General features: G+C 41.5%; 1 protein-coding gene across 2 annotated transcripts in view; it reads left to right on the forward strand.

Annotated features, from left to right (window-relative positions):
* The window catches only part of slc1a9 (solute carrier family 1 member 9), an 85947-nt gene extending 70497 nt beyond the window's left edge, over positions 1-15450 (forward strand). For both annotated transcript variants that reach the window (XM_061981406.1, XM_061981407.1), the window contains 5 exons: positions 1743-1976; positions 2444-2638; positions 11385-11519; positions 11621-12059; positions 12201-15450. In XM_061981406.1, coding sequence (XP_061837390.1) covers positions 1743-1976; positions 2444-2638; positions 11385-11519; positions 11621-12059; positions 12201-12383 — 1186 coding nt within the window. In that variant the 3' untranslated portion in view covers positions 12384-15450. The remainder of the gene's footprint in view (positions 1-1742; positions 1977-2443; positions 2639-11384; positions 11520-11620; positions 12060-12200) is intronic.
* Positions 15451-26981: the final 11531 nt, after the last annotated feature.

Genomic DNA, 26981 nt, shown 5'->3' on the forward strand with positions numbered 1-26981 from the left:
GTAATAAAAGATGCAACCTATGCTTGAAAGAGAAACTGTTTATTATTTACCGTCCAGACCTGTCATCCCTCAACAAGCGCAGCGAAATTGTAACAACATGCCGCCATAGACGGAAACACCTCCTAGGTAACACATGAGCCAATCACCACGCCCCTAGGCCAGCCTGTACCCACCCACTCTGTGCCCTATATAAACCATGGTATGCGAATGCTCCCATTAAAATCTCCTGATGATTGAGGGTACCCCCCCTCATGAAACAGGCCTGTAGAGATGAAATAGTCTTGTGATTTTTTTCCCACACATACATATATATATATATATATATATATATATATATATATATAGTGTGTGTCTATATGAATATATCCATCCATCCATCCATTTTCTATCGCTTATTGCCTTCGGGGTCGCGGGGGGCGCTGGAGCCTATCTCAGCTACAATCGAGCGGAAGGCGGGGTACACCCTGGACAAGTCGCCACCTCATCGCAGGGCCAACACAGATAGACAGACAACATTCGCACACTAGGGCCAATTTAGTGTTGCCAATCAACCTATCCCCAGGTGCATGTCTTTGGAGGTGGGAGGAAGCCGGAGTACCCGGAGGGAACCCACGCAGTCACTGGGAGAACATGCAAACTCCACACAGAAAGATCCTGAGGCCGGGATTGAACTCACGAGTACTCAGGACCTTCGTATTGTGAGGCAGACGCACTAACCCCTCTGCCACCGTGCTGCCCTATATGAATAAATATGTCACTTATTTTTAACGGTTCCCCAAGACCAAACGTTAAAAAAAATCTCTATATTGTACTGGTTTTGAAAATTAAAAATATATAAATGACCTCCGCACGCTTTAATTAGAGGGAAAAGTTTGGACACCCCTGGTGAGAGACGACTAAAACTGAAGTACTGAAATTTATTGTACAAAAAAGGAGTAAGAAAAACAGTCGAGATACCAGCAGAGAGAGAATGAACCGAGCTATCAAAAGTTCAAAACAGTCTCTAAAAATAGTCGCCCGTCTTTCATGCTTTTGTCCACCTCAGAATCGAAACTGAAAGTTAACTTGACGTGTGTGCCAAGCACACACACCTTCTTTACAACCCTCAAGGTTGGTAGTAATAATAATATATGTGTGTGAGAGCGCCTCAATGAAAGCTCATCATGTGTGTACATCTCCTTAGAACGAAAGCCCAAAAATTCCTTTAACACTTGACAGGAGCCTGGATCGTCACACACAGCAAAAGTGGAGAGCCTGTAACTGTGGATGGTAAAAAAAAAAAAAACCCAAGTCCATCCTCATGTGCAGCTGGCCAGCAGGGAAACTGCATTTTCGGGTCGCTCGGGCCGTATAAACACATTATTCCGCAGCCAGCTAAACACAGAGTCCAGTGTATACAAAGAACACGCATCATACTAGGAAGTCATCCATCACGACCAGCACGTGGCACGTTCCGGAAAACAACTGGGACTGCACACCGCTATCGGCGCACAGCTGACCTGAGACCTGCCCCGCATAGGAACAGCTTCCTCTGGAAAGAAGCTGTTCCTCAGTCTGGTGGTCCTACTTTGGATGCTCTGCTACTTCTGAGCAGCTTTCAACGCCCTTTGCAGTGCCTTCCTCTCCATGCCACGTTGTGATGCTGGCGCTGAGGGTGCTCGTCACCACACATCTGTAGAAGCTCCTTACACATTTGATCGGGGAAAAAAGTTGCTAAAATTCCCTTTGTCTTCATCTCCCAGGTACTCTCCCATCGGCATCGCCTCTCTGATCGCGGGGAAGATCGCCGCCATCGGTGACCTGGAGGTGGTGGCCAGGCAGCTGGGCATGTACATGGTGACCGTCATGGTGGGCCTGATGATCCACGGCGGCTTGATCCTTCCTGCCATATTTTTCGGAATCACCCGAAAAAGCCCCTTTACCTTCTACTCTGGAATCTTCCAGGCTTGGATCACGGCGCTGGGCACGGCCAGCAGGTAAGACGAGGACGCGTGATGTACTTTGCGGAAGAAACAAAGTGGGGTAGACGGATGACGACTCCATGTCTGACACGATTCCAGGCGGCAGTTTGGGATTATTGAAGCAGCCAAACGGGCCTTACTTGTACGGCGTTTGGCTTTGCTGAGGCCAACTGTTATTTTGGCACATTGCTGTGGCTCTAGTCAAAAATGGGTAATCCTATCAACGTTTCCTCTAATTATATTATGACCCAGCTTAACCGGCCCGGGAATCAAATTCCTCTAATACACACGGAGGATTGCAACTGCGGCTGGCACCAGCTGTCAGTGGGAGACTCGCTCCACTCAAATTTCCGCATTATTCTGTCTCCTTGCCAACCTCGCCCCCTATTCCCTACCTCACCTCTCCGCCGCCGCATGTCGCCACCTGTCTACCTATTTGGTGTCCTCCTTCAGGCGTCTCAATGTTACCCTTCCGCTTCCAGCGCCGGGACCTTGCCGGTCACATTCCGCTGCCTGGAGGAGAATCTCAAGATCGACAAGCGCGTCACTCGCTTCGTGCTGCCCATCGGCGCCACCATCAACATGGACGGCACTGCCCTGTACGAGGCCGTGGCGGCCATCTTTATCGCCCAGATGAACGACATCGCGCTGGACGGCGGGCAGATCGTCACCGTCAGGTCAGGAGGGAGCGGCGTGCTCCTCAACGTGTTCTTACTCTCTACACATAAGCACATTTTCACCAGGATGTGGAGAATTAAAGCGAATAATAAACGCAGCCACTAGATGACCAAAGCGGCCAGCCGTCTGAAAGCACTCTTTACTCGAAAAAGTTGGCTAATTAATTTACTAAATCTACGACTTATTTACAAAAGGTAAAGCTGTGGGTGTCATGATCCAATATTGTTATCAGATATCGGGGCGGCGTGGCGGTGTTGGGGGAGTGGCCATGCCAGCAACGTGAGGGTTCCTGGTTCGATCCCCACCTTCTACCAACCTCGTCACGTCAGTTGTGTCCTTGAGCAAGACACTTCACCCTTGCTCCTGATGGGTCGTGGTTAGGGCCTTGCATGGCAGCTCCCGCCATCAGTGTGTGAATGTGTGTGAGAATGTGGAAATAGTGTCAAAGCGCTTTGAGCACCTTGAAGGCAGAAAAGCGCTATACAAGTGCAACCCATTTACCATTCATATATATGTGCTTGCGTATGAAATGTGTCATGTGCGATACAAGCAGTGTTGCAACGTGTTTACTCGTGCAAAGCCAGGTAACATCTAAATGTCCACACACTTTCTTCTGTTTTACTAAAGTGATTTATAAAAGGTAAATACGCTCGGCTATTAGTTAGCAGCCACGCACAAAATAGCAAACCAGCTAGACATATGTAATAATCACTGAACAATAAGGCGGCGCAAAACAGCGCATTTGTCAATATAAACAAGTGTCAAATAATCATAGTTGCATAATACTTACACATACAAAGTCTCCAAGGTAGAAAGTGTGTTATAAAGTATCCAGTAACAAACGTGTCCGCATTATTCAACTTACTGCGTCATGAGCTTAACTTCATGAAATATTGTGACCACCAGTTGTCCCCCAAAAAAACAATTATCACTCCACTTCAACTTGAATACAGCATAAGTCCATTTCAGATGGTTAATAAAGAATAGGTTAGTGTTTTTCATACCTACCATTGTTCTCTGTTAGACTCATTTCACTTGATCAAACCTTTTTTAACATCCCACACTACAGGATTCGCCGATGCATCGTGATTAGTACGTGGGCGATTTGTGAATCGATGAACAAAGGGCCAAACCTAGTTTATTTACATATATTAAATAAAGATTGATTGATTGATTGAGACTTTTATTATTAGATTGCACAGTACAGTACATATTCTGTACAATTGACCACTAAATGCTAACAGCCGAATAAGTTTTTCAACCTGTTTAAGTCGTGTTCCACGTTAATCAATTCAAAGTAATAGACCATTCTAAAATGCAGCATTATTGCTAATTTTGTCTGAACGTTAGTTCGAGGTTTGCTTCTAACTAACCATAGAAGAACCATTAGCTAACATTATTTTAACTGTGTTAGCTGGGTTTGCACGGGCACACAGACGAGGGAGGACGAGAGGATAAGCTATGCTAGTCTCGGCTGTGACGACCGGGTTGCATCGTGATGCGGGGTTTGTTCTCCCAGGAATGCAGACGGGCTTCGGACATAGCGTGCAGGTAGAAATTATTTATTTAAGAAATAAATCGTACGGGAACAAACAAAAACGTGCTCATAGCACGGAAGGCAAAAACCAAAGGGGGCTAGCGTGGGAGCTAGCAAGCAAAAGAGCCTAGCGTGGAAGCTAGCAGGAATCAAAATTGTCGTAGTCTATTGCATAAAGCAAATTAGGAAGCCAGGCCGAGTGAGGCCAGGGTCTAGACTAAATAGCCCTCTGATTAGTGCCCGAGCAACAGGTGAGCGTCCCGAACACTAACCAGAGGCAGGTGAGTACAATCTGCCGTCATGGCAACTGAAACAAACAAACTCAAGAGGTGCTGAAAACAAAAGTGACTTGAAAACGTAAACAGACTATGATCCGGGCAGCGGATCATAACAGCGGCGATAAGCTAGCTTCAGTGTGAAGTAGTTAAACGAGGAAAGAGTAATTAGGTTGTACACTTCAATAGAAAGCTAATATGAACCGTGTTACAGCAGAGAGTGAGCAGCTAAGAAGAGGAAGTTAGCAAGTAGATTAATAAATCAGGAGAGACAATAATAGCCACACAGTACGGCAACACGTCTGTCAGCCATAGATATGAATGAGATGACACACATCTTTGAGCCGCACGTTTATGGCAACTGCGGCCAAAGTGTCTGAACATTCTGTGGTTTTAGAAGGCACAAAAATTAAATGAAGGATGCCTGCATTCCAAGTAGGAACTTTTATTGATTTAATTACTAAGCAGGCAGCACGTATCTAGTACTATCTAGTAGTTTGTGTGTGTGTGTGTGTGTGTGTGTGTGTGTGCGTGTGTGTGCGTGTGTGTGTGTGTGTGTGTGTGTGTGTGTGTGTGTTTTACATTTGCATATAATAGAGTCCTGGTGGGGGTCTGCTGGGAATTTCTCCTCTCTGTGTTTTGTCACCAGGGCTTTGTTTGTCTGCGGTTTGTTAGCCTCACACGCTGTAATATCAGCTTTTCCCTGCCCGTCGCATCTGTCTGCAGTTAAAAGGCGCTTTTTAAAAAAATATGCCGCCTTTCATCTTCCCCAAGTCCGCACCGTGACCATGGCGGGAGGTCACACACTCTCTTAATTGTTTGGCCAAAGTTCGATCACCCAACGAGTCGTTGCACGCGGGCAGGCTTGATGTGCGCCCACGAGCGTGTGACCGCTCGGCTGGAGGCGACTCTTCATTTCTGAGGTTTGAGCGTGATTGCAAACATCCATCTTGCGACAGGCTTGTTGTGGCGAGGGCGACAAATGATGCTCAGTTGTGTGCAAGTATTTGATCAATGGCTGTGTGGCCACCAACCTCTAAATACTGTATTGTCTCTTGTCATAAATATGCAAAACAGATGTAGCAATATGTTCACAATGCGTGTCTCAGTAGCCACTTTAAGAAAATACCAAAGCATTTTTCGTGTGATTAAAAAGTCTAAGAAAGATTATTTTTACCACTGCAGGACTCAACATATTATTACTCAATAAGGGAAAGTAGTAATGGTAATATGAGCATGAACAATAATGCTCACAGGCTAGCAAAGATATTGACATTTTAGGCAGGAAAACTTGTGAGGTATGTTTTAGCGACATCTGCTGGTTGTTGCAAAGTAGTGAAAAATCAATTCACATCCAAATCGCGATTCTCATTTATTACAATTCCAAATCGATCCAAAAAGGTCAATCTTTTTTTAAAAGGAAGTTTTCACGCCATCTCCGCTGTTACTCGCCGCACGTGTACGGCCGAAAGAGGAGCTTTCGTAAGCTCTAAACCAGGGGTCTTCGATGTTGTCCAGACCAAGGACCCACAAACTGATGGAGCGGGGACCCCTCACTTATCTTGTCAAAAATATTTTTATAATGAACTGGTTATAAAGGTATTTTGTTATTGTGCCATACAAAGATATTCCAATAAAATGCTCCTAATAGCTAACTGGCACACTAATTGCTAACTGGCAACAGGCATGCTAATCGCTAACTGACAATTAGAGCGTTAGTCATTAGCTGGCAAATAGCGCGCTAATCACAAGCTGGCAACTGGCACACTAATTGCGAGCTGACCAGTAGAGCGTCAATCACTAGCTGGCAACTAGAGCGATAATCGCTAGCTGGCATCTAGAGCACTAATCGATAGCAGGCACCTAGTGCGCACATAATCACTGCTAGCATTTAGAGGGCTAATTGCTAGCTGGCAATTAGCGCGTTAGTTCCTAGATTGCAATTAGAGTGTTAATTGCTAGCTGGCAACTGGCACACTAATTGCTAGCTGGCAACTAGAGAGCTAATTGCTAGCTGGCAATTAGCGCGTTAGTTCCTAGATTGCAATTAGAGTGTTAATTGCTAGCTGGCCACTGGCACACTAATTGCTAGCTGGCAACTAGAGAGCTAATTGCTAGCTGGCAACTACAGCGCTAGTTGCTAGCTGGCAATTAGAGTGTTAATTGCAAGATTGCAATTAGAGTGTTAATTGCTATCTGGCAACTGGCACACTAATTGCTAGCTGGCAACTAGAGAGCTAATTGCTAGCTGGCAACTACAGCGCTAGTTGCTAGCTGGCAATTAGAGTGTTAATTGCTAGATTGCAATTAGAGTGTTAATTGCTATCTGGCAACTGGCACACTAATTGCTAGCTGGCAACTAGAGAGCTAATTGCTGGCTAGCAACTACAGCGCTAGTTGCTAGCTGGCAACTAGAGCACTAATTGCTTGCAGGCAATTAGAGCGCTAATTGCTAGCTGGCAACTAGAGTACTAACTGCTTGCTGGCAATTGACACACTTTTTGCTACAGTAGGAAGAGGATTCATATGGCCCCATTCGTCATGGTTTACCTGACACATGAAAAGTGACGAATTGGGGGCGTGCACTATCCACTTTAGTGTTGAATAGCTTAAACGTGCAATTCCAACTTTGACCGCAGCATCAGTTACTACCGTACTTTTCGGAGTATAAGTCCCAGCAGAGACAAAGATATTGGAGACTAGTGTTCCAATTAACGTTGTTATATACCGGCGTAACGATGTTACTTTGTATTACCGTATTTTTTGTAGTATAAGTCGCTCCGGAGTATAAGTCGCACCCGCCGAAAATGCATAATAAAGAAGGAAAAAAACATATATAAGTCGCACTGGAGTATAAGTCGCATTTTTTGGGGAAATGTATTTGATAAAACCCAACACCAAGAATAGACATTTGAAAGTCAATTTAAAATAAATAAAGAATAGTGAACAACAGGCTGAATAAGTGTACGTTATATGAGGCATAAATAACCAACTGGTATGTTAACGTAACATATTATGGTAAGAGTCATTCAAATAACTATAACATATAGAACATGCTATACGTTTACCAAACAATCTGTCACTCCTAATCGCTAAATCCCATGAAATCTTATACGTCTCGTTTCTTATGTGAATGAGCTAAATAATATTGTTTGATATTTTACAGTAATGTGTTAATAATTACACACATAAATCGCTCCTGAGTATAAGTCGCACCCCCAGCCAAACTGTGAAAAAAACTGTGACTTATAGTCCGAAAAATACAATATGTAGAGTGGCGCTTAACATAATTTTTTTCAGCAGACTGCTTTGCAAAATGATTAATGACCCCTCTTCCTCTCAAGCGAGGTTCATGCAGGAATGGGGCCCTATGATCCCTTCCCTACTGTAGCTGGCTACTGGCACGCTAATTACTAGCTGGCAACTAGAGAGCAAATCGTTAGCTATCTTGAATGTTAGCATGTATACAATAATGTAGTTTTTTTATTTCTTAAAAGTGCAAAGGTGTCGATTTATAAAGAACACTAGTGTGTTGGATCAATGTTGATGTGTATTTAAATCTATTTATAATTCTGGAAAAATAATGTACATGAAAATGTCCAACCAACTAAATATTTTACGACCCCCCCCCTGCAGTACTTCCGCGGACCCCTGGGGGTCACGGACCCCTTGTTGAAGATCTTTGCTCTAATCTGTTTTTAAAAGGTTTTAATTAGGACTGCCAAATGATTAAAATATTTAATCACAATGAATCACATTTTGTCTGTAGTTAACTCATAGTTAATCATGATTAATCGCAGTTATTATTTTATTTCTTTAGTAAGATAGATCATTTTCAAGTTTTTAATACTATTCCCATGGGACTGAATAATGAGTTTCCTTTTTGAAAAAGTTTTTTTTTTATTAAACATGATGCTTTTATAACCAGCTCAACACAAAATGGACACTCTTTTACACATGTACACAAACACACCTACTTTCTCACACATTTACCACGTCTGACAACTGAGCTGCAAGTTTTTTACCGTAAAATCTGTTTTTATTTTTACAGTGTACAATTTGATGGCTAACTTGCTTTGAAATCATAAGACAAGCAGGCGTTTAAGTATTTATTTTTATTTCAACAAAAAAATGTTTAGGATGTATGACAATATTTGTTGCGTTATTAGATAATAGTAAAGTTTAAATTATTTTACTGTGATCTGCTTGTTTTATTGGTGAAAAAACTTTCGCTCAATGTGCAATATTCGTGTTAAGATTTTTTGTCCATACCAGGAATGTCCTAAGTGCAGCCCGTTGCTAAATTTTTTTACGTCATCATTCTAATATTAACATCCTAGCTTATTTGCTAATTTTTTCGGGTTTACACCTCAGCATCAAATATTTTGTTCCTTGACGAATGATACCTGTTAGCATGTTAACGTTAATATGATAGCTTGTTTTTGTGCTAGTTTTGTAGGTATAGACCTCAGTCATATTTTGGTGCTTAATGCATGCTAACGTTAGCATGCTAGCATTTTGAAAAAATAATTCAGGTTCACACCTCAGTAATATATTTTGGTACTTGACGCATGTTACAGTTAGCATTTTGGCATGCTAACAAACGTTTTACATTAATTTAGAAGGATACACTAGGGGTGTAACGATATATCGATTTCTGTACCCAAATTTCAAGTATATCGATCTGTGCTCTGCAAGTTTGCCTTCCAATAAATAGGTATTGATCCAAGGTTGTTTTTAAAAGCAATCAATGTTATCGATACTAGAAAAAGGAAAACATTGGTTTCTAGAACGGCAGACTTTATTTGAAGTTCAGCACTTTTTAATAATACAGATTTCAAAGGCTAAGTCTATTTGCCGTCTGTGGTGTCATCAAAACAAAAACAGTCATGTAATATCTGTGACATGTGTGACTGTGGGCAGCACAGTGGAACAGGGGTTAGTGCATGTGCCTTACAATACGAAGGTCCTGAGTAGTCTTGGGTTCAATCCCGGGCTCGGGATCTTTCTGTGTGGAGTTTGCATGTTCTCCCCGTGACTGCGTGGGTTCCCTCCGGGTACTCCGGCTTCCTCCCACCACCAAAAACATGCACCTGGGGATGGTGAACTGAGTCTCGCGACAGTTGGGGTGTTTCTGCGCTGAGTGTCTAAACATGAGTTGTGGCGAACAGTAGCTCCTGTATATGTGTGTTTTGACTCCCTGAGTTCAAGATTAGATTAGATTATTCAAGATTAGACAAACATTGTACAGAAACAGAACAGGAACGATGTTGGGTCGCCACTTACGGCGCCCCATAAAAGGCGGGAAAGAGGTAGACGCTGGGGGGATGAGAAAAAAAAAGTCAATCTCAGGCTGGGCTCCTATGGGGAGAAGGGGCACAGACTGGGGAAGAGGAAAAAACTTGATAACTGATAAGGACATACTGTATACACTTGTTGACACAGAAACAGGATGGTAGGGGGTTATCCGGTCCGAAGCTGCCATTGATTAATTGAGAAGTTTATTGACATCTTAAAGAATTGAATCAATGTAATGCTTTAACAAGGCAAATAGACGGCACAAAAAGCCAAAAGGCTTGTTTCCATTGTGGTCCATTAAATATTCATCACATTTGATACATTCAATAATAAAATATATATAACCTGCAACATGTATATAGAAAAATTACGTTAAAATTTTTTATAAAGTATGTACATATACAAAGTATACATGTCAGGTGATTTGAAAAACAATATATACAAAAAATGGGGGGGCGGGGGGGTTATATACACACTATGTACATGACTATGCACATATTGACTCCAAGAGTGTGCAAAACAGAATGACACTACAACCACATATAAACCTGTTTGATGCTTCGAAGAGTTGCTGGGGATTAATTTTGGTTCAGATCAGGTAGAGGTTGAGCTGAGCCATGATTTTATGGCAGTTTTAAAATTTAGTAAGGAAGTTCGAATTTTAAGGTCTGTTGGTAGTGCATTCCACTGTGTGGTGGCAAAATTAGTAGAATGCATTTTTTCCCATGAGAGTCTTGAATTTGGGGGGGACGAGGTCTGAGGAACTCCCTCGCGTGTACTACCTGTGAGCATCACTTACTCTGGTGAAATAGTTCGACAGGTACTTGGGGGACAGTTTCTCTGAGTATTTTGAATACCAAGCACATTGCAATTTGGTGTACTCATCGGCATGCTCATCCGGTCTCCCCTAGAGGGGGGTGTCATCCACATATGCGGTCCTCTCCAAGGTTTCTCATAGTTATTCACATCGACGTCCCATTGGGGTTGTGAGTTTTTCCTTGCCCTTATGTGGGCTCTGTACCGCAGATGTCGTTGTGGCTTGTGCAGCCCTTTGAGACACTTGTGATTTAGGTCTATATAAATAAACATTGATTGATTTATTGATTGATTGATACTCTTTCCTCAACTCTAAGCCATCCTAATTTGGTAGAGTGGGCTTGAGTTAGGTGAGTCCTGTATGGGAGGTTGAGCAGGAGTCTCACCAGCTTGTTTTGGGAAGTTTGCCAGCCACTAGGGGCGCTCCTCCGTTGTCCGTCATACCACGTGGGGTGAAGCGGTGGCAAAGACATGGAGTGGGACTGTGTGTGCATATGTAGCCATGGTCCATAGTGTGTGTGTTAAGTCTGTAGGCCTGGAGTCGCCCTGCAGGCGGTGGCAAAGGAACAGAGTTATCTTTTCAGGTGTTGTTTACAAGGAAGGAGTTAGTTTCGTCTTCGCCGCACTGTCCTTAAGGGGAATTCTGGAGTAACGATCTTGAGAACAATCGAGATTAGAAAAAAAATTAGTGTTTAAGCGAGCAAAAACAAATGTAAACTTTTTACTCTCCAATTCATTGTGCAGGGCAGACTGTATTCAAAATGTTGCCTTGAGTTTGACACCTGTGCTTTCAGATAACGCTGTCCTCTCCCCTCACAGTATGACCGCCACACTGGCCAGCGTGGGTGCGGCCAGCATTCCCAGCGCGGGACTGGTCACCATGCTGCTGATCCTGACGGCGGTCGGCCTTCCCACGCAGGACATCAGTCTGCTCATCGCTGTCGACTGGCTGCTGTGAGTCAGGTGTCTGCGGAGTGGGCGGGGCATAGCTGGGGTTGTGGGGGCATGCGAGCTCCAAGCTCGTAGCGCGCCACTGAAACTTTTTGTCCGCTCAGTGACAGAATGCGTACTTCCATCAACGTGGTCGGCGACTCGTTCGGCGCCGGTATCGTGGACTACTTGTCCAAAGCGGAGCTCAACGAGATCGACGCGGCCGAAATGCGAATGCTCCCGACGGAGGAGGAGCTGGATTTCATCCCGCCGCCGCCGATCCTCACTGAGTTGGATCTGGCGGATCCGCTCAGGCCGCCCGAGCTTCCGCCCCGCTCCCCTCGCCCCCCTAAACAAAACCACCACGGCCACGTTCTCTCCCAGTCCCATTCCGTCACGTACTCGCCGTCCCGCTCTGTCCGCTCTCCGTCGCCGCACTCCATCCGCTCTCCCTCCCCGCGCTCCGTCTGCTCTCACTCCCCGCGACCTTTCCGCACCCACTCTCCTCGCCTCCTCCGCAGGACGGAGCCGGGCTACTGTGCCCTGCCCAGCCATGACAACCAGGTACGAGTCCCTTTTGTCTCTCTGATGCTTCCGAATACCAGCCTGACTCTTGATTTGTTTGTTTGACTTGACAAGACAACACAAATGTGAAATGTAACGTCGTAAACGCCCGAAGCTCATACTGTAACTTCTCGTCCTCAGATCCCCGCCATTCCTCGCTGCTACCGGGAAAGAGAGCGGGAACGCGATCGGCTGCATCGAGAGAGCGAGACGGAAGAAGAGGAGGAAAGAGAGCGGGTCCTTGGAGAAATAAGCGACGGCGAGGAGAGCGACGACACGGCCTACGACCGGCGGCATGCCATCCAGCCCTGTGACCTGCCGTGAGTCCGCCGCTCCACTAGAGGGCCTCGCTGGAATTCTGTCTCTTTAATTGGAAATGTTAAAATAATTTTAGTAGGGCCACTAAAACAGTATACGTCATTTTCTCTCCCCCACAGTCTGTAAGCCAACCTAAAACACTCCTTTCGTTAAAGCCTCGTGTCCACTAAAAAAAAAAACTGGACTGGACGTTTGGTGGAAACTTGGCTTCTTGTATGAGAACTAAGGATGGGTACCGGATTCAGTACTTTTTTTTCAGAATTCTCTCAGCACTACTGGGTACGGATTCATGTCAAATCAAATGGCACCATTTTTCGATACCTTTGTTAATCGGTTGCAGACTCCAGCACTTGGCGGGCAAACAGTAATGTTGTCATTTTCCATACCAACAAAGCAAGCATGCATGATAGAAAGCCCTTTTAAAAATGCACTAGCTCGATGTTCATTTAAATTGGATATGCCATATATATGCTACTGATTAGCATCTATAGGCCTTTTCCCACCAAAAGTTCAGAAACTTTAAGTTCCTGGAACTAAAGGTTCCTGTAGAATTGTGTGGTTTCCACCACATTTCATAGTTCAGGTAGTTTTATTCAAATCAGTCTGATGTATGGATCAAGGGTACAGTATAGTTCCAAATCGATATAATGTATATAAACAAACACTGGTAGGTCATATTTATTTTACTAAAATGTAAGTAAATGAAATACAAAGAAATAATATACAAAATATATGATTTAAAAGCAAAGTGTACGGGATTTTACATAAAGTCAGGCTTTTGTCCGCAGTGTCCAACAGTCAGAAAGTCGTTCCCTCAGTAAATGATGAATTCATGACGGTCAGGCGATTCCTTATGTTCTATTCCAGCTGTAAATAACAATATACAGTACATATAATAAATGTCAGTGTTTATCTTCTGCCAACAACCTAAACGCATTAGATTTAGTGTTAGCATTAGCATTGGGTTCACTTGGGTGAGGCTAATAACTACACAAATGGCATGCCACTATCTGTGTTTCCATTGCAGTTTTTCGCTAAATAAAAGCAATATTGCTAGGGCTGCAACAACTAATCGATTAAATCGATTTAAATCGATTTTAAAAATAGTTGGCGATTAATTTAGTCATCGATTCGTTGGATCTATGCTATGCGCATGCGCAGAGGCTACTTTTTTTTTAATATAAACCTTTATTTATAAACTGCAACATTTACAAACAGCTGAGAAACAATAATCAAAATAAGTATGGTGCCATAAAATACTGGAAAGGATAGAAATGTAGTTTGTCTCTTTTATCCGATTATTAATCGATTAATCGAAGTAATAATCGACAGATTAATCGATTATCAAATTAGTTGTTAGTTGCAGCCCTAGATATTTCTAAAATTTCGACAAGGAAGATGTTTCCATTAAAGGGTGTTTTGCCTCATGAGCCTTAATTCTCGTAAAATCTCATCCCGCGAGACTCCACTTTAAGGAAGATATTGCAGCCACCGTTGTTGCGGTGATGTCAAAAGAAGACGAAGGCAGCAGATGATGACACGAAGGCAACGTCCTTACAACCCCCTTGACATTGTCCGAGCATGTGGGTCTCTCAGAGCCTGCGGGTCAGCCTCTATTCCCGGGAAAGGATCCGCGAGACGGCCCGGTGTGGCGGTGTCGCATTGCTCTCCCTGGCCGACCGATCGAAAGCGTGACCAAGACGACCCGTCTGCCCTAGATGTCCTGCATGGGCGCGAAAGTGTTTCCATCATTTGCGAAACACTTTAATATAAAAACCACCTTATGAAAGTGCAAAAATGTTTTAGTGATATTTGAAAAGTAAGTTTCGCGCATCGGACGTTTTTTCACAGGACACATTTCCTGTGTTGTTGTTTCCGGATGATGAGATGCTGCTCCGTTATTGACTTAAGTAAAGTCTGAATGTCATTAAAACAGTTAGCTCCATCTTTTGACATTTCTTCCACTCCCGTCCTTGCACTCTACACCGCTACAACAAAGATGGCGGGGAGAAGATGCTGCCGAAGATGAGCCACGTAAATAAGACCGCCCACAAAACGGCTCATCCAGAAGCGACTGTCAGAAAGCGGCTTGAAGATGATCTGTAAAACATAATCTATGCAACATTTTGACCAAATAACCACCATTACATGTTATGTAGACCACAAGAAAGTGTTTACATTTAGAAAAAAACTAATGATAATATGACGCCTTTAATGCGCCCTGTAATCCAGTGCACCAAATATATGAAAAAAGATCAAAAATAGACCACTAATTGGCAGTGCGCCTTATAATCCGGTGCGCCCTATGGTCCGGAAAATACGATAAGCTATTCGGAGGTCAGCAAAATCCACGCTGCAATGTGTTTCCACATCACACTTTCAAGCCCTATAAACACTTTTGTAGAATTTGACAGAAGACAAGACTGGCACATTTAACTGAGTGGCAAAGACTACTTCCTGACTACGGAAACACACCAAGGACAAACTGAATTGAATGCATGCTTGCAACCAGGCCACACAGTTATCAGCTCGTTCTTAAATGTTACTGATTTTGTTGGATTTTTTAAAAAAAAGATAATTTATTTACACAATAATAGCGAAAATTGGTACCGTTATAAATACCCAGGTACCAGGAATTGGCACCGTAGGGTTTAACTGTGAAAGGTACCCATCCCTATTGAGAACTGAGCAGCTTTCAACACAAAAATGTTATTTTCTTCCCTCCCAACTCTCCCACGCCCTCTTTTCACTTATCAGCAGTCACACAATCTATTTGTGAAGAGTTGCAAAATTCTTCTTACTGCACTTCCTTTTTATTTGTGTTTTTTGTGTTCGCCGTCTGAGGCGATGAGTCACTGTTGCTGAAATGCACCAGATGCTGTTTCCATTCCTGTTGTTTGTTTCGTGCACTTTTATTCTCCTTTATCGTGTTGATCTGTAAAGAGAAATCACCTCCCACGACCCGCTGAACGCCTTTCATTGCAAGTCAACGTCATCCCCCCACCCCCCAACATGGCGTTGCAGGTCTAGCTGGTGTCTACATGGCTGTAATAAAACCCTGCAGATCTTTGAAGACAAATGGCGTTTTATTTTGTGTTCCGCTACCCCGTGTGGGAGGATTTGCTCTCCAAAGGGGTCAGGGTTCACTCGCTAAAGACGAGGGAGGAGGAAGAAATCCCGTAGACAAAGAAATTACTGGACGGCCACGTGGCAATATACACACGGAGACACGCACACCCGCGCCGCCGTTTGCCATTGATGAGAGAAAGATCCGCAGATATCAACACACTTAATCCTCTCAAAGAAGAGTTAGAGATGCGAGGGCGGCAGATGGCCAGAAAGACGTCAATCCTTTTCATTCTTCCCAGACAGCAGAAGAGCACTGAGGATGATTGCGTTGACTCGTGTGTGTGTGTGGGTCGCCAGCGAGGAGGTCAGAGGTGACGTGCGGCAGGACGTGTTGACGATGTGCTGACGCATGCCGCAATTTATGATGACGCCGCGCTAATCTCTCCTGTGGCACGTCACCGTGACGACGCGCACACACAGGTGGCAGGAACGCCGTCATTGTTTGGTTGCGTGTCGGATTTGATATGATAGAAATATATATTTAACTAATATTGAAAGGGACAGTCAACTCTATGTAACTTTATGCTGAACAACAGGGAACTCTGCTGGCCCGCACGGTAGTTACATGACTGTGGTGCATCAGGTATGTGTTGGAAGCAACACACCTTGCCAACAGTCCTAACTTCATAGTAGGGGTGTCCATCTCTGTGCATCTAACGATCCATTCCGGTTCCTTGGGTTACTATTCGATTCAGAATCGATTTTTGATTCAACACATTTCTCAATTCAAACCGATTCTCGCAATTTAGTATAAAAGTTACAATGAAAATTTTTCAAAACAGGTTACGGGTTATAGAAGCTCCTTATGGTTGCAAAAGACGTCTTTTTAAGAATATATATCTTTTTTTTTTTTTACGTTTTTTGTATTTTATGTATATATATATATATATATATATGTCTGTGTCTGTGTCTGTGTGTGTGTGTGTGTGTGTGTATATATATAGTTAAAGTTAAAGTACCAATGATTGTCACACACACTAGGTGTGGTGAAATGTGTCCTCTGCATTTGACCCATCCCCTTGATCACCCCCTGGGAGGTGAGGGGAGCAGTGGGCAGCAGCGGTGCCGAGCCCAGGAATCATTTTTGGTGATTTAACCCCCAATTCCAACCCTTGACGCTGAGTGCCAAGCAGGGAGGTAATGGGTCCCATTTTTTTATAGTAGTAGTATATATATATATATATATATATATATATATATATATATATATATATATATATATATATACACATGTGTGTGGTGTGTATATATACACTATATTTCCAAAAGTATTTGGCCACCTGTCTTGACTTTCATATAAACTTGAAGTGCCATCCCATTCCTAACCCATAGGGTTCAATATGATGTCGGTCCACCTATTGCAGCTTCAACTCTTCTGGGAAGGCTGTCCACAAGGTTGTGGAGTGTGTTTATAGGAATTTTCGACCATTCTTCCAAAAGCGCATTGTTGAGGTCACACACTGATGTTGGTCGAAAAGGCCTGGCTCTCAGTCTCTGTTCTAATTCATCCCAAAAGTGTTCTTTCGGGTTCAGGTCAGGACTCCGTGCAGGCCAGTCAAGTTCATCTATACCAGACTCTGTCATCCATGTCTTTATGGACCGTGCTTTGTGCACTAGTGCACAGTCATGTTGGAAGAGGAAGGGGCCTGTTCCAAACTGTTCCCACAAGGTTGGGAGCATGGAGTTGTCCAAAATGTTTTGGTATCATGGAGCATTCAAAGTTCCTTTCAAGGAACTAAGGGGCAAAGCCCAACTCCTGAAAAACAACCCCACACCATAATTCCTCCTCCACCAAATTGGTAAAATAGGAATCACGATTCGGATGTGACAAAAATGTTTGTGCACCCCTACTAATTGGATATACCTTTTAAATGCTACCAATTAGCATTAGCGATTTTACATGCCGATTTTAACACCTCCAAATGTGTTAATAAAAACTACAACGAAGATGCACGTTACAATCAAACAGTTGCTCTGTAATAAGTACAATACTTGCAGTATTAACACTTTGTAGGACTCGACAAAAGACAATACTGAGGATGACTGATGAAGATTAAGGGGCTAAAGATGATTTAAAGGGAGTGCATGTGTAATGGAGGCCAGCAAGTGTGGCTGGGCCATGTGTGCGTTGGTAAACCTCACACCTTTTAAGAGCTTGGGCTTTTAGCTCAGGAGCTAGCACGCCAGTCTCTCATGCTGGATGACCCAGGTTCCGGTCTCGGACGGAACAGATAGCAGGGACTTGGTGGGACTTCAGGGCCTCTCTAGCCGCTCTTAGGGTGAAGGGCCCTTGACAAACAAGCTACTGATTGAGCCAATCAATGGTGACCTCTCTCTGTGGTGCGTCCTGACCAGGGTGTGTTACCATAGTTACAAGGCACGCTACAGCAAAATTAATTAATCAATAAATAAATTGTTGACCGGCCCATCTGAGAAAACTCCCTGTGCTTTTAAGGACGAAGGTCCTTAAGAAAGAAGTACTGGTCTAATGATCATAAAACTTCAAAGGATATCTCTATTTCATGTACCCAAGCATGTTGTAGCACAACCAATAAGGGCGCCACTCATGCCATTTTAATCAATCAAAATTGCCTCTTCATCACTAGTGTCTCAGAGAGCTTTCCAAACCACAAGGACATCCTCTTATCTGGCAAGGACATTTGTTCTCCTGTGGAAAGAACAAAGCAGCCATGCCACAGAACACACCACATGATAAAGGCGTGTGGTGTTAGCTTCACTCAGGAACCTCTTTGAAAGGAAACCATTCTCATCTGCCTTCATGGCAGCTGCATCCTTTAGGCCATGGGAATTTCTGTGTAAATACAAAGACTTGAATGTAACACCTGATATGCCTTTAATAACTCAAGTACAGGATCAAAGTACTACATGCCCTCCGCATAATGAGAACCTGACTGTATTTATTTATTTATTCATTTATATCCTCATTACCGGTAAACTGAAGGGTTATGTACGGGTACTTGGTCAAAATTCCTGGTTGAGCCTGTTGATTAATTCCAGCAATGCTGTCCCCCACCCCGCCACCCCCACCCCCCCGAAACCTCATCGTGCCTGCTTAAGGGTACCCATCCGAATATTTGAGAAGCCCTGCATTAATCAGAGAACATGGCAGGGAATTCAGTACCGTCTTATGTGCAAACAATGGTGTCCGTTTAAAACTTCAATACCTACAGTATATTCCCTATTTTATAATCATTTTCACAGGGATCTGAGCCCAGGATGTCGTCGTGGCTTGTGCAGCCCTTTGCATACTTGCCAACCTTGAGACCTCCGATTTCGGGAGGTGGGGGGCGTGGTTGGGGTGGGGGTGGGGGGACGTGGTTAAGAGGGGAGGAGCATATTTACAGCTAGAATTCACCGAGTCAAGTATTTCATATATATATATATATATATATATATATATATATATATATATATATATATATATATATATATATATATATATATGAAATACTTGACTTTCAGTGAATTCTAGCTATATATATATATTTATTTTATTATATATATATGTATATATATATAAGAGAAATATTTGAATTTCAGTGTTCATTTATTTACACATATACACACACATAACACTCATCTACTCATTGTTGAGTTAAGGGTTGAATTGTCCATCCTTGTTCTATTCTCTGTCACTAATGTTCTAACCATGCTGAACACCCTCTCTGATGATGCATTGTGCTTCGTCTCCTTTTGTGTGCGCAGTTGTGTACTGCACTCTTTAAAAGCCGTAGATGTTATTGTCACATATGCATGTACAGTAGATGGCAGTATTGTGCTGTTTAAGAGTGTCACAACATTGCTGTTTACGGCAGACGAACTGCTTTACGGTAGACGAAAACGTGACTGCTGTTGTTGTGTGTTGTTAACGCGCTGGGAGGACGTTAATGAAACTGCCTAACAATAAACCCACATAAGAGACCAAGAACTCGCCCTCGATCATTCTACAGTTATAACGTGATTGGGCAGGCACGCTGTTTATATTGTGGGAAAGCGGACGTGAAAACAGGCTGTCGACACGTCACTCAGGTCCGCCTGAATTTCAGGAGATTTTCGGGAGGTTTTCGGGAGAGGCACTGAATTTCGGGAGTCTCCCGGAAAATCCGGGAGGGTTGACAAGTATGGCCCTTTGAGACACTTGTGATTAAGGGCTATATAAATAAACTTTGATTGATTGATTGATTGATTGAACTGTATTTATTAGCTTTTGTAAATAGTAAAAATACTTTATGGACACCTTGTACTTTATGCTATCAGGCCCAAAATGTATTTTGATACTTTTTAAAATAAAGGGGACCACAAAGAAAATGTAATTATTGGCTTTATTTTAACAGAAAATCTTAAAATACAACAAATGTGCGTTTCTTACTGCAATCAAAGAACAATTTTGGCATCAAATAAGATAGTAAACATTAGGGGTGTGGGAAAAAATCGATTCGAATTCGAATCGCGATTCTCACGTTGTGCGATTCAGAATCGATTCTCATTTTAAAAAAATCGATTTTTTTTTTTTTTTTGATTTTTTTTCTTAATTAATCAATCCAACAAAATAATACACAGCAATACCATAAAAATTAAATCCAATTCCAAAACCAAACCCGACCCAGCAACACTCAGAACTGCAATAAACAGAGCAATTGAGAGGAGAGACAAACACGACACAGAACAAACCAAAAGTAGTGAAACAAAAAATAATATTATCAACAACAGTATCAATATTAGTTACAATTTCAACATAGCAGTGATTAAAAATCCCTCATTGACATTATCATTAGACATTTATAAAAATAAAAATAAATGAACAATAGTGTCACAGTGGCTTACACTTGCATCGCATCTCATAAGCTTGACAACACACTGTGTCCAATATTTTCACAAAGATAAAATAAGTCATATTTTTGGTTCATTTAATAGTTAAAACAAATTTACATTATTGCAATCAGTTGATAAAACATTGTCCTTTACAATTATAAAAGCTTTTTACAAAAATCTACTACTCTGCTTGCATGTCAGCAGACTGGGGTAGATCCTGCTGAAATCCTATGTATTGAATGAATAGAGAATCGTTTTGAATCGGGAGAAAAATCGTTTTTGAATCGCGAATCGTGTTGAATTGAAAAAAAAAAAAAGATTTTTAATCGAATCGTGACCCCAAGAATCGATATTGAATCAAATCGTGGGACACCCAAAGATTCACAGCCCTAGTAAACATACTAAACAACTTCTCTTTTATTAGTAAGTAAGCAAACAGGTTACACTGGCTCCTAATTTCGCTGCTGAGGTATGCAGTAACATATTGTATCATTTCCCATTATATTATTTTGTCATAATTATGAGAGACAAGCGGTAGAAAATGGATTATTGATCTAATTGTCAGTGATGGGCAGTAACAAGCAGAGGTGGGACCAAGTCATTGTTTTGCAAGTCACAAGTAAGTCTCAAGTCTTTGCCCTCAAGTCCGAGTCAAGTCCCGAGTCAAGACAGGCAAGCCCCGAGTCAAGTCCAAAGTCAAGACTGGAAAGTCTCAAGTCAAGTCCTAAGTCCTGCATTTTCAGTTTCGAGTCCTTTCAAGTCCTTTTAACCACAGACTAATATATTAACACAGATTGTGTATGCTTTTCAAACGCTGTATTTATTTATTAAAACAAGTGCATTTTAAATTGCAGGAAAGAAAATTGTGCTGACATTGCACTTTATAATAGCACTATTAACCAGTCATTTTAAACATTAACTCATTCTTTTACAGAACAAACACATTGAAAAATAAAGTGCAAATGTACTTATTTGTACAAAAGTGTTAACATTGAAAAAACATGACATATACGTGAACATAACAAAAAAGTTGTACTTTTTATATGTCAGGGCCCTATGCTGCATTGCATTTGCAAAAGACCAAATTAGCCAAGAGTCTGTCAGTCATTTGTGCACGATGGGGGCGTAGTATGATGCCACCATGGCTGAAAACTCGCTCCACTGGAGCACTGGAGGCAGGCACTGCCAAGACTCTCATGGCCACTCGGAACAGTGAAGGAAGAGTCTTCATGTTCAATGCCCAGAACAAAAGGGGGGAGAGAGTTGTTTTGGGTTGGTGCACTACTTGTAAGTGTATCTTGTGTTTTTTATGTTGATTTAATTAAAAAAAGGAAAGAAAAAAAAATTATTTCTTGTGCGGCCCGATACCAATCGATCCACGGACCAGTACCGGGCCGCGGCCCGGTGGTTGGGGACCACTGAGGTAAACAACCAACAGTATGTCAGAAAGCTAGCTAAAACGGTACACATATTCATAATATAGTATACATTTTAACTGACCTTTATTTTACTATTTTTGTCTTTTTTTAGGTGGCTAAAATACGCGGTGCTGCTGACCGCCGTCTAACGTTACGTGTGATATATTGACTAACGTAACCCTGCTTAAAAAAAATCACTGAACAAAAAGTATGAATAAGGTAGTGAACTGCAACAGATTCCCGTGTTTGCAATAACGTTATAACGTTAGCAGTGAGTTTACAGCCTCACTGATTTAACTACACAGCAAATAAAAGTCACGTTACTTAGCCAATAAACGTTATCTTACATTCAAAACTTGTATGTCTTAATAAGGTTATCCAAAAAATAGTGCTCGATACCGTAGTAGAGCGCAATATATGTATGTGTGGGGAAAAAAATCACAAGACTACTTCATCTCTACAGGCCTGTTTCATGAGGGGTTCCCTCAATCATCAGGAAATCTCCTGATGATTGAGGGAACCCCTCATGAAACAGGCCTGTAGAGATGAAGTAGTCTTGTGATTTTTTTCCCACACATACATATATATATATATATATATATATATATATATATATATATATATATATATATATATATATATATATATATATATATATATATATATATAATATAAATATATATTTATAGCTAGAATTCACTGAAAGTCAAGTATTTCTTATATATATGTATATATATCCATCCATCCATCCATCCATCCATCCATTTTCTACCGCTTATTCCCTTCGGGGTCGCGGGGATATATATATATATATATATATATATATATATATATATATATATATATATATATATATATATATATATATATATATATATATATGAAATACTTGACTTGGTGAATTCTAGCTGTAAATATACTCCTCCCCTCTTAACCACGCCCCCGCCCCAAACACGCCCCCCGCCCCCACCCTCCACCCCCCGAAATTGGAGGTCTCAAAGTTGGCAAGTATGAAATGGACTGTGAATCCAGGCTAAAAAAAAATATGGAGAACAATGAGAACATCTATACATACGGAGAACATTTATGATGATTGGTTGGTGTTCGTATGATGAGTCACAATTGGCTAAGGTTAGCGCGAAACATTACGGACTGGCCAATCAGAGGCAAGATAAGGCGGGTCATCGAAACTAGTAAGCAAAATCACAACAGACACACACTCATGTCACATGACTACGAGGGAGTCAGAGACAGAGGGACGCTTCAAGATGACGACTCAAAAAAAAAAAAAGAAACATACTTAAAAATGGCAGAGGAATTCTCTCCCACAGATTACATGTTTCCTTTAATAATTTAGACGACTTGCAGGAAACCCACAATAATGGCCATATTTAGACAAATGTATGCGTTAAGAGAAAACAATGCCCAAAACCTTAGTTTTTAGTTTTTTACTCTGTAAACCAAAATCATAACTGCGCTCTTCATCTAAGATAGGGGTATCAAACTCATTTTAGCTTAGGGGCCACATAGAGGAAAATCTATTCCCAAGTAGGCCGGACTGGTAAAATCATGTCATGATAACTTAAAAATAAAGACAACTTCAGATTGTTTTATTTGTTTTTAAATAGAACAAGCACAATCTGAAAACATACAAATCATAATGTTGTTGTTTTTTACACTTACATGTTGCTGTTCATAGTAGTCTATCTTCATTTGTCATGATTTATAATTTCTGAATAAATGATGTGATAATGTTCATCAGTCAAATAGGTGTGAGTTTTAAAATGCTCTCATTGGTGTAAAATTTTAATCTATTAGAAGATGTAATAAGTAGTCATTTTAAAATCAAATTGCAGCATGTTATTAATGTAATTTACTCATTTTCCTCAACTGATGTACTAACATCATGTGGTTTATTCTGCACATATGTAGCATCATCTACAACAAAACCTGTGAATTTGGACTCATTTCATGAATCACACATGAAGTTAGAAGGGGATACATGTTATTTCAGCATATTTATGTGCGCCCAGATAATGTCCTCTATCTTAACCAAGCAAATAGCTCCGCCCCCTCTGAAGTCACGAGCTCGCCTGCAAATAATTGCTATTGTGACATAGAAGAGCGGTTTCTTTCATTCAAAAATTTCAGCTAATTTTTATACTTTCCAAAATCCTCTCGCGTGCCAGATAAAATCTGTTTGCAGGCCTGATCCGGCCTACGGTCCGTATGTTTGACACCCCTGATCAAAGACGTCCAACACAAATGTAGGAACACACGTTAAGGTGAGTTGAGTTCATGAAAAGTTTTACTGCACATAACATTACCAACTGTTTCCATACACACAAGTCATTGTTTTTTTTTTTTGTCAAAATATAGATCGATACTGTTTTTTTTTTTTTACCTTAGGTAGAGAAAATGTTTAACGTTATCGGGGTGGGCCAAAGAAAAGGCAAACTAACTAAATAAATACATACAGTGGGGTACTAGGACACCGAGAGGTAGTATATAAATGACAGATAGTTACTAGTAATGGATCCTTATTAGGTCCATTTGTAGACTCATTAACATTGATATTATACATGTGGGCCCATAAATAGAAATGCTGTTAAATGGGGGTCTGTAGCTTAATGCATGTCATACTGGGGGTCATATATATATATATATATATATATATATATATATATGTCTTAATAAGGTTATCCAAAAAATAGTGCTCGATACCGTAGTAGAGCGCAATATATGTATGTGTGGGGAAAAAAAATCACAAGACTATTTCATCTCTACAGGCCTGTTTCATGAGGGGGGTACCCTCAATCGTCAGGAGATTTTAATGGGAGCATTCGCATACCATGGTTTATATAGGGCACAGAGTGGGTGGGTACAGGCTGGCTTAGGGGCGTGGTGATTGGTTCATGTGTTACCTAGGAGGTGTTTCCGTCTATGGCGGCATGTTGTTACAATTTCGCTGCGCTTGTTGAGGGATGACAGGTCTGGACGGTAGATAATAAACAGTTTCTCTTTCAAGCATAGGTTGCATCTTGTATTACCACTATTGTAAGGTGTGCTGGATGCAAGAATTTGCCATGTTATTGAATATTCAACATTATTGTCTTTGAGGTCCCAAATGTGTTTGCTGAGTTCTGTGGTATTTCGCAGGTTTTTGTTCCTGAAAGAAGCCTTGTGGTTGTTCCATCTGGTTTTGAATTCACCCTCGGTTAATCCTACATATGTGTCGGATGTGTTAATGTCCTTGCGTATTACCTTAGATTGGTAGACAACTGATGTTTGTAAGCATCCCCCGTTGAGGGGGCAATCAGGTTTCTTTCGACAGTTACATGCTTTGTTGGTTTTGGAGTCGTTCTGACTGGGGGTCGACGGCTCATTTGCAATTGTTTTGTTGTGGTTTGAGATGATTTGTCGTATATTGTTCATGCAGCTGTAGCTCAATTTGATGTTGTTCTTGTTGAATACTTTTCTTAGGTTGTTGTCTTTGGGAAAGTGTTTGTCAATCAGGTTGAGGAATTCCTCAACCTGATTTCAAAACCAGATGGAACAACCACAAGGCTTCTTTCAGGAACAAAAACCTGCGAAATACCACAGAACTCAGCAAACACATTTGGGACCTCAAAGACAATAATGTTGAATATTCAATAACATGGCAAATTCTTGCATCCAGCACACCTTACAATAGTGGTAATAAAAGATGCAACCTATGCTTGAAAGAGAAACTGTTTATTATCTACCGTCCAGACCTGTCATCCCTCAACAAGCGCAGCGAAATTGTAACAACATGCCGCCATAGACGGAAACACCTCCTAGGTAACACATGAACCAATCACCACGCCCCTAGGCCAGCCTGTACCCACCCACTCTGTGCCCTATATAAACCATGGTATGCGAATGCTCCCATTAAAATCTCCTGACGATTGAGGGTACCCCCCTCATGAAACAGGCCTGTAGAGATGAAATAGTCTTGTGATTTTTTTTCCCCACACATACATATATATATATATATATATATATGTATATATATATATATATATATATATATATATATATATATATATATATATATATATATATATATATGTAGTTTGTAGTGTAGCTTGCTACAATTCTACAGGGAAAGCTTACCATGTAGCTTAGTTACATTTAATTGAGAGTAACTTGTAGTTTGCCCATCACTGGTAATTGTTCATTTACTGTTAATATCTGTTTACTTTCTGTTTTAACATCTTCACTATACACTTCTTTTCAAATGTAATAATCACTTATTTTTCTGCTGTTTGGATCAGGAGCGCCGAAAAGGGGGGGTAAAGGAGACGGATTCTAGAGGCCTATGATGGAGGGGGGCCCAGAGAGGCCCCTAATGATGATGAAATTATAATACAGAAAAAATAATGACACTGTTGGGGGCCCTGTAAAGATTCTTTTCATGGAGCCCAAAATCCCTAGCGGCGCCCCTGGTTTGGATACTTAACATATATTTTGGGTGATACCACAAATTTGGGTATGGATCTAATACCAAGTACTTACAGGGTCATACATTGGTCATAATTAAAGTCCTCATGTGTCCAGGGATGTATTTCCTGAGTTAAAACGACAACAAAAATCACATAAGCTTTCTTGATAGTAAAAAAATATTGACGTGATCATTGTATTGATAATATACGATTCTTGTACTTGGTATCATTACAGTCGATATTTGTATAGAGCCACCCATTTTTTTACATTCAGGGGCGCTAGCTTGCTGTTAGCGGTTAGCTATTGTATCCTCCTATAGTTTGTAGTGAAGCATGTTTAGCTATTCCTCGTCCTGCAGGGATGATACTTGTAAGAAACGTACTTTATTTGTCGCCATAGAGGCGAGGATATAGAAGTAGCTCAAACAGTGTGGCGTGGCGTTAGCTGCTAGCAAGCTATATTTTAAAGCACCGCTCGCAGGGCGGCCCTTCAGTTTTAATAGAATCACTTTTATCGTTTATACGTCCATTCGCCCTCTTCTGTCTCCACACTGTTTCCGCTTGTAAGTGCTCTGTGCTTGTGTTGACTCGCGACATGCGCCTCGACTCATATTGCCATCATGTCCACAGTCCATGACATAAAAAGGTACCGTTATTTTTCAAAGGCAGTATAATATCTGAGGCTAGGGCTCGGCAATATGATTTTTTTGCTCCTCTGCTGTAGCAACATTATTCAACATAGTATTAGAAACATGTGT

Source organism: Nerophis lumbriciformis, linkage group LG24, assembly GCF_033978685.3.
Source record: "Nerophis lumbriciformis linkage group LG24, RoL_Nlum_v2.1, whole genome shotgun sequence".
NCBI classification, from domain to species: domain Eukaryota; kingdom Metazoa; phylum Chordata; class Actinopteri; order Syngnathiformes; family Syngnathidae; genus Nerophis; species Nerophis lumbriciformis.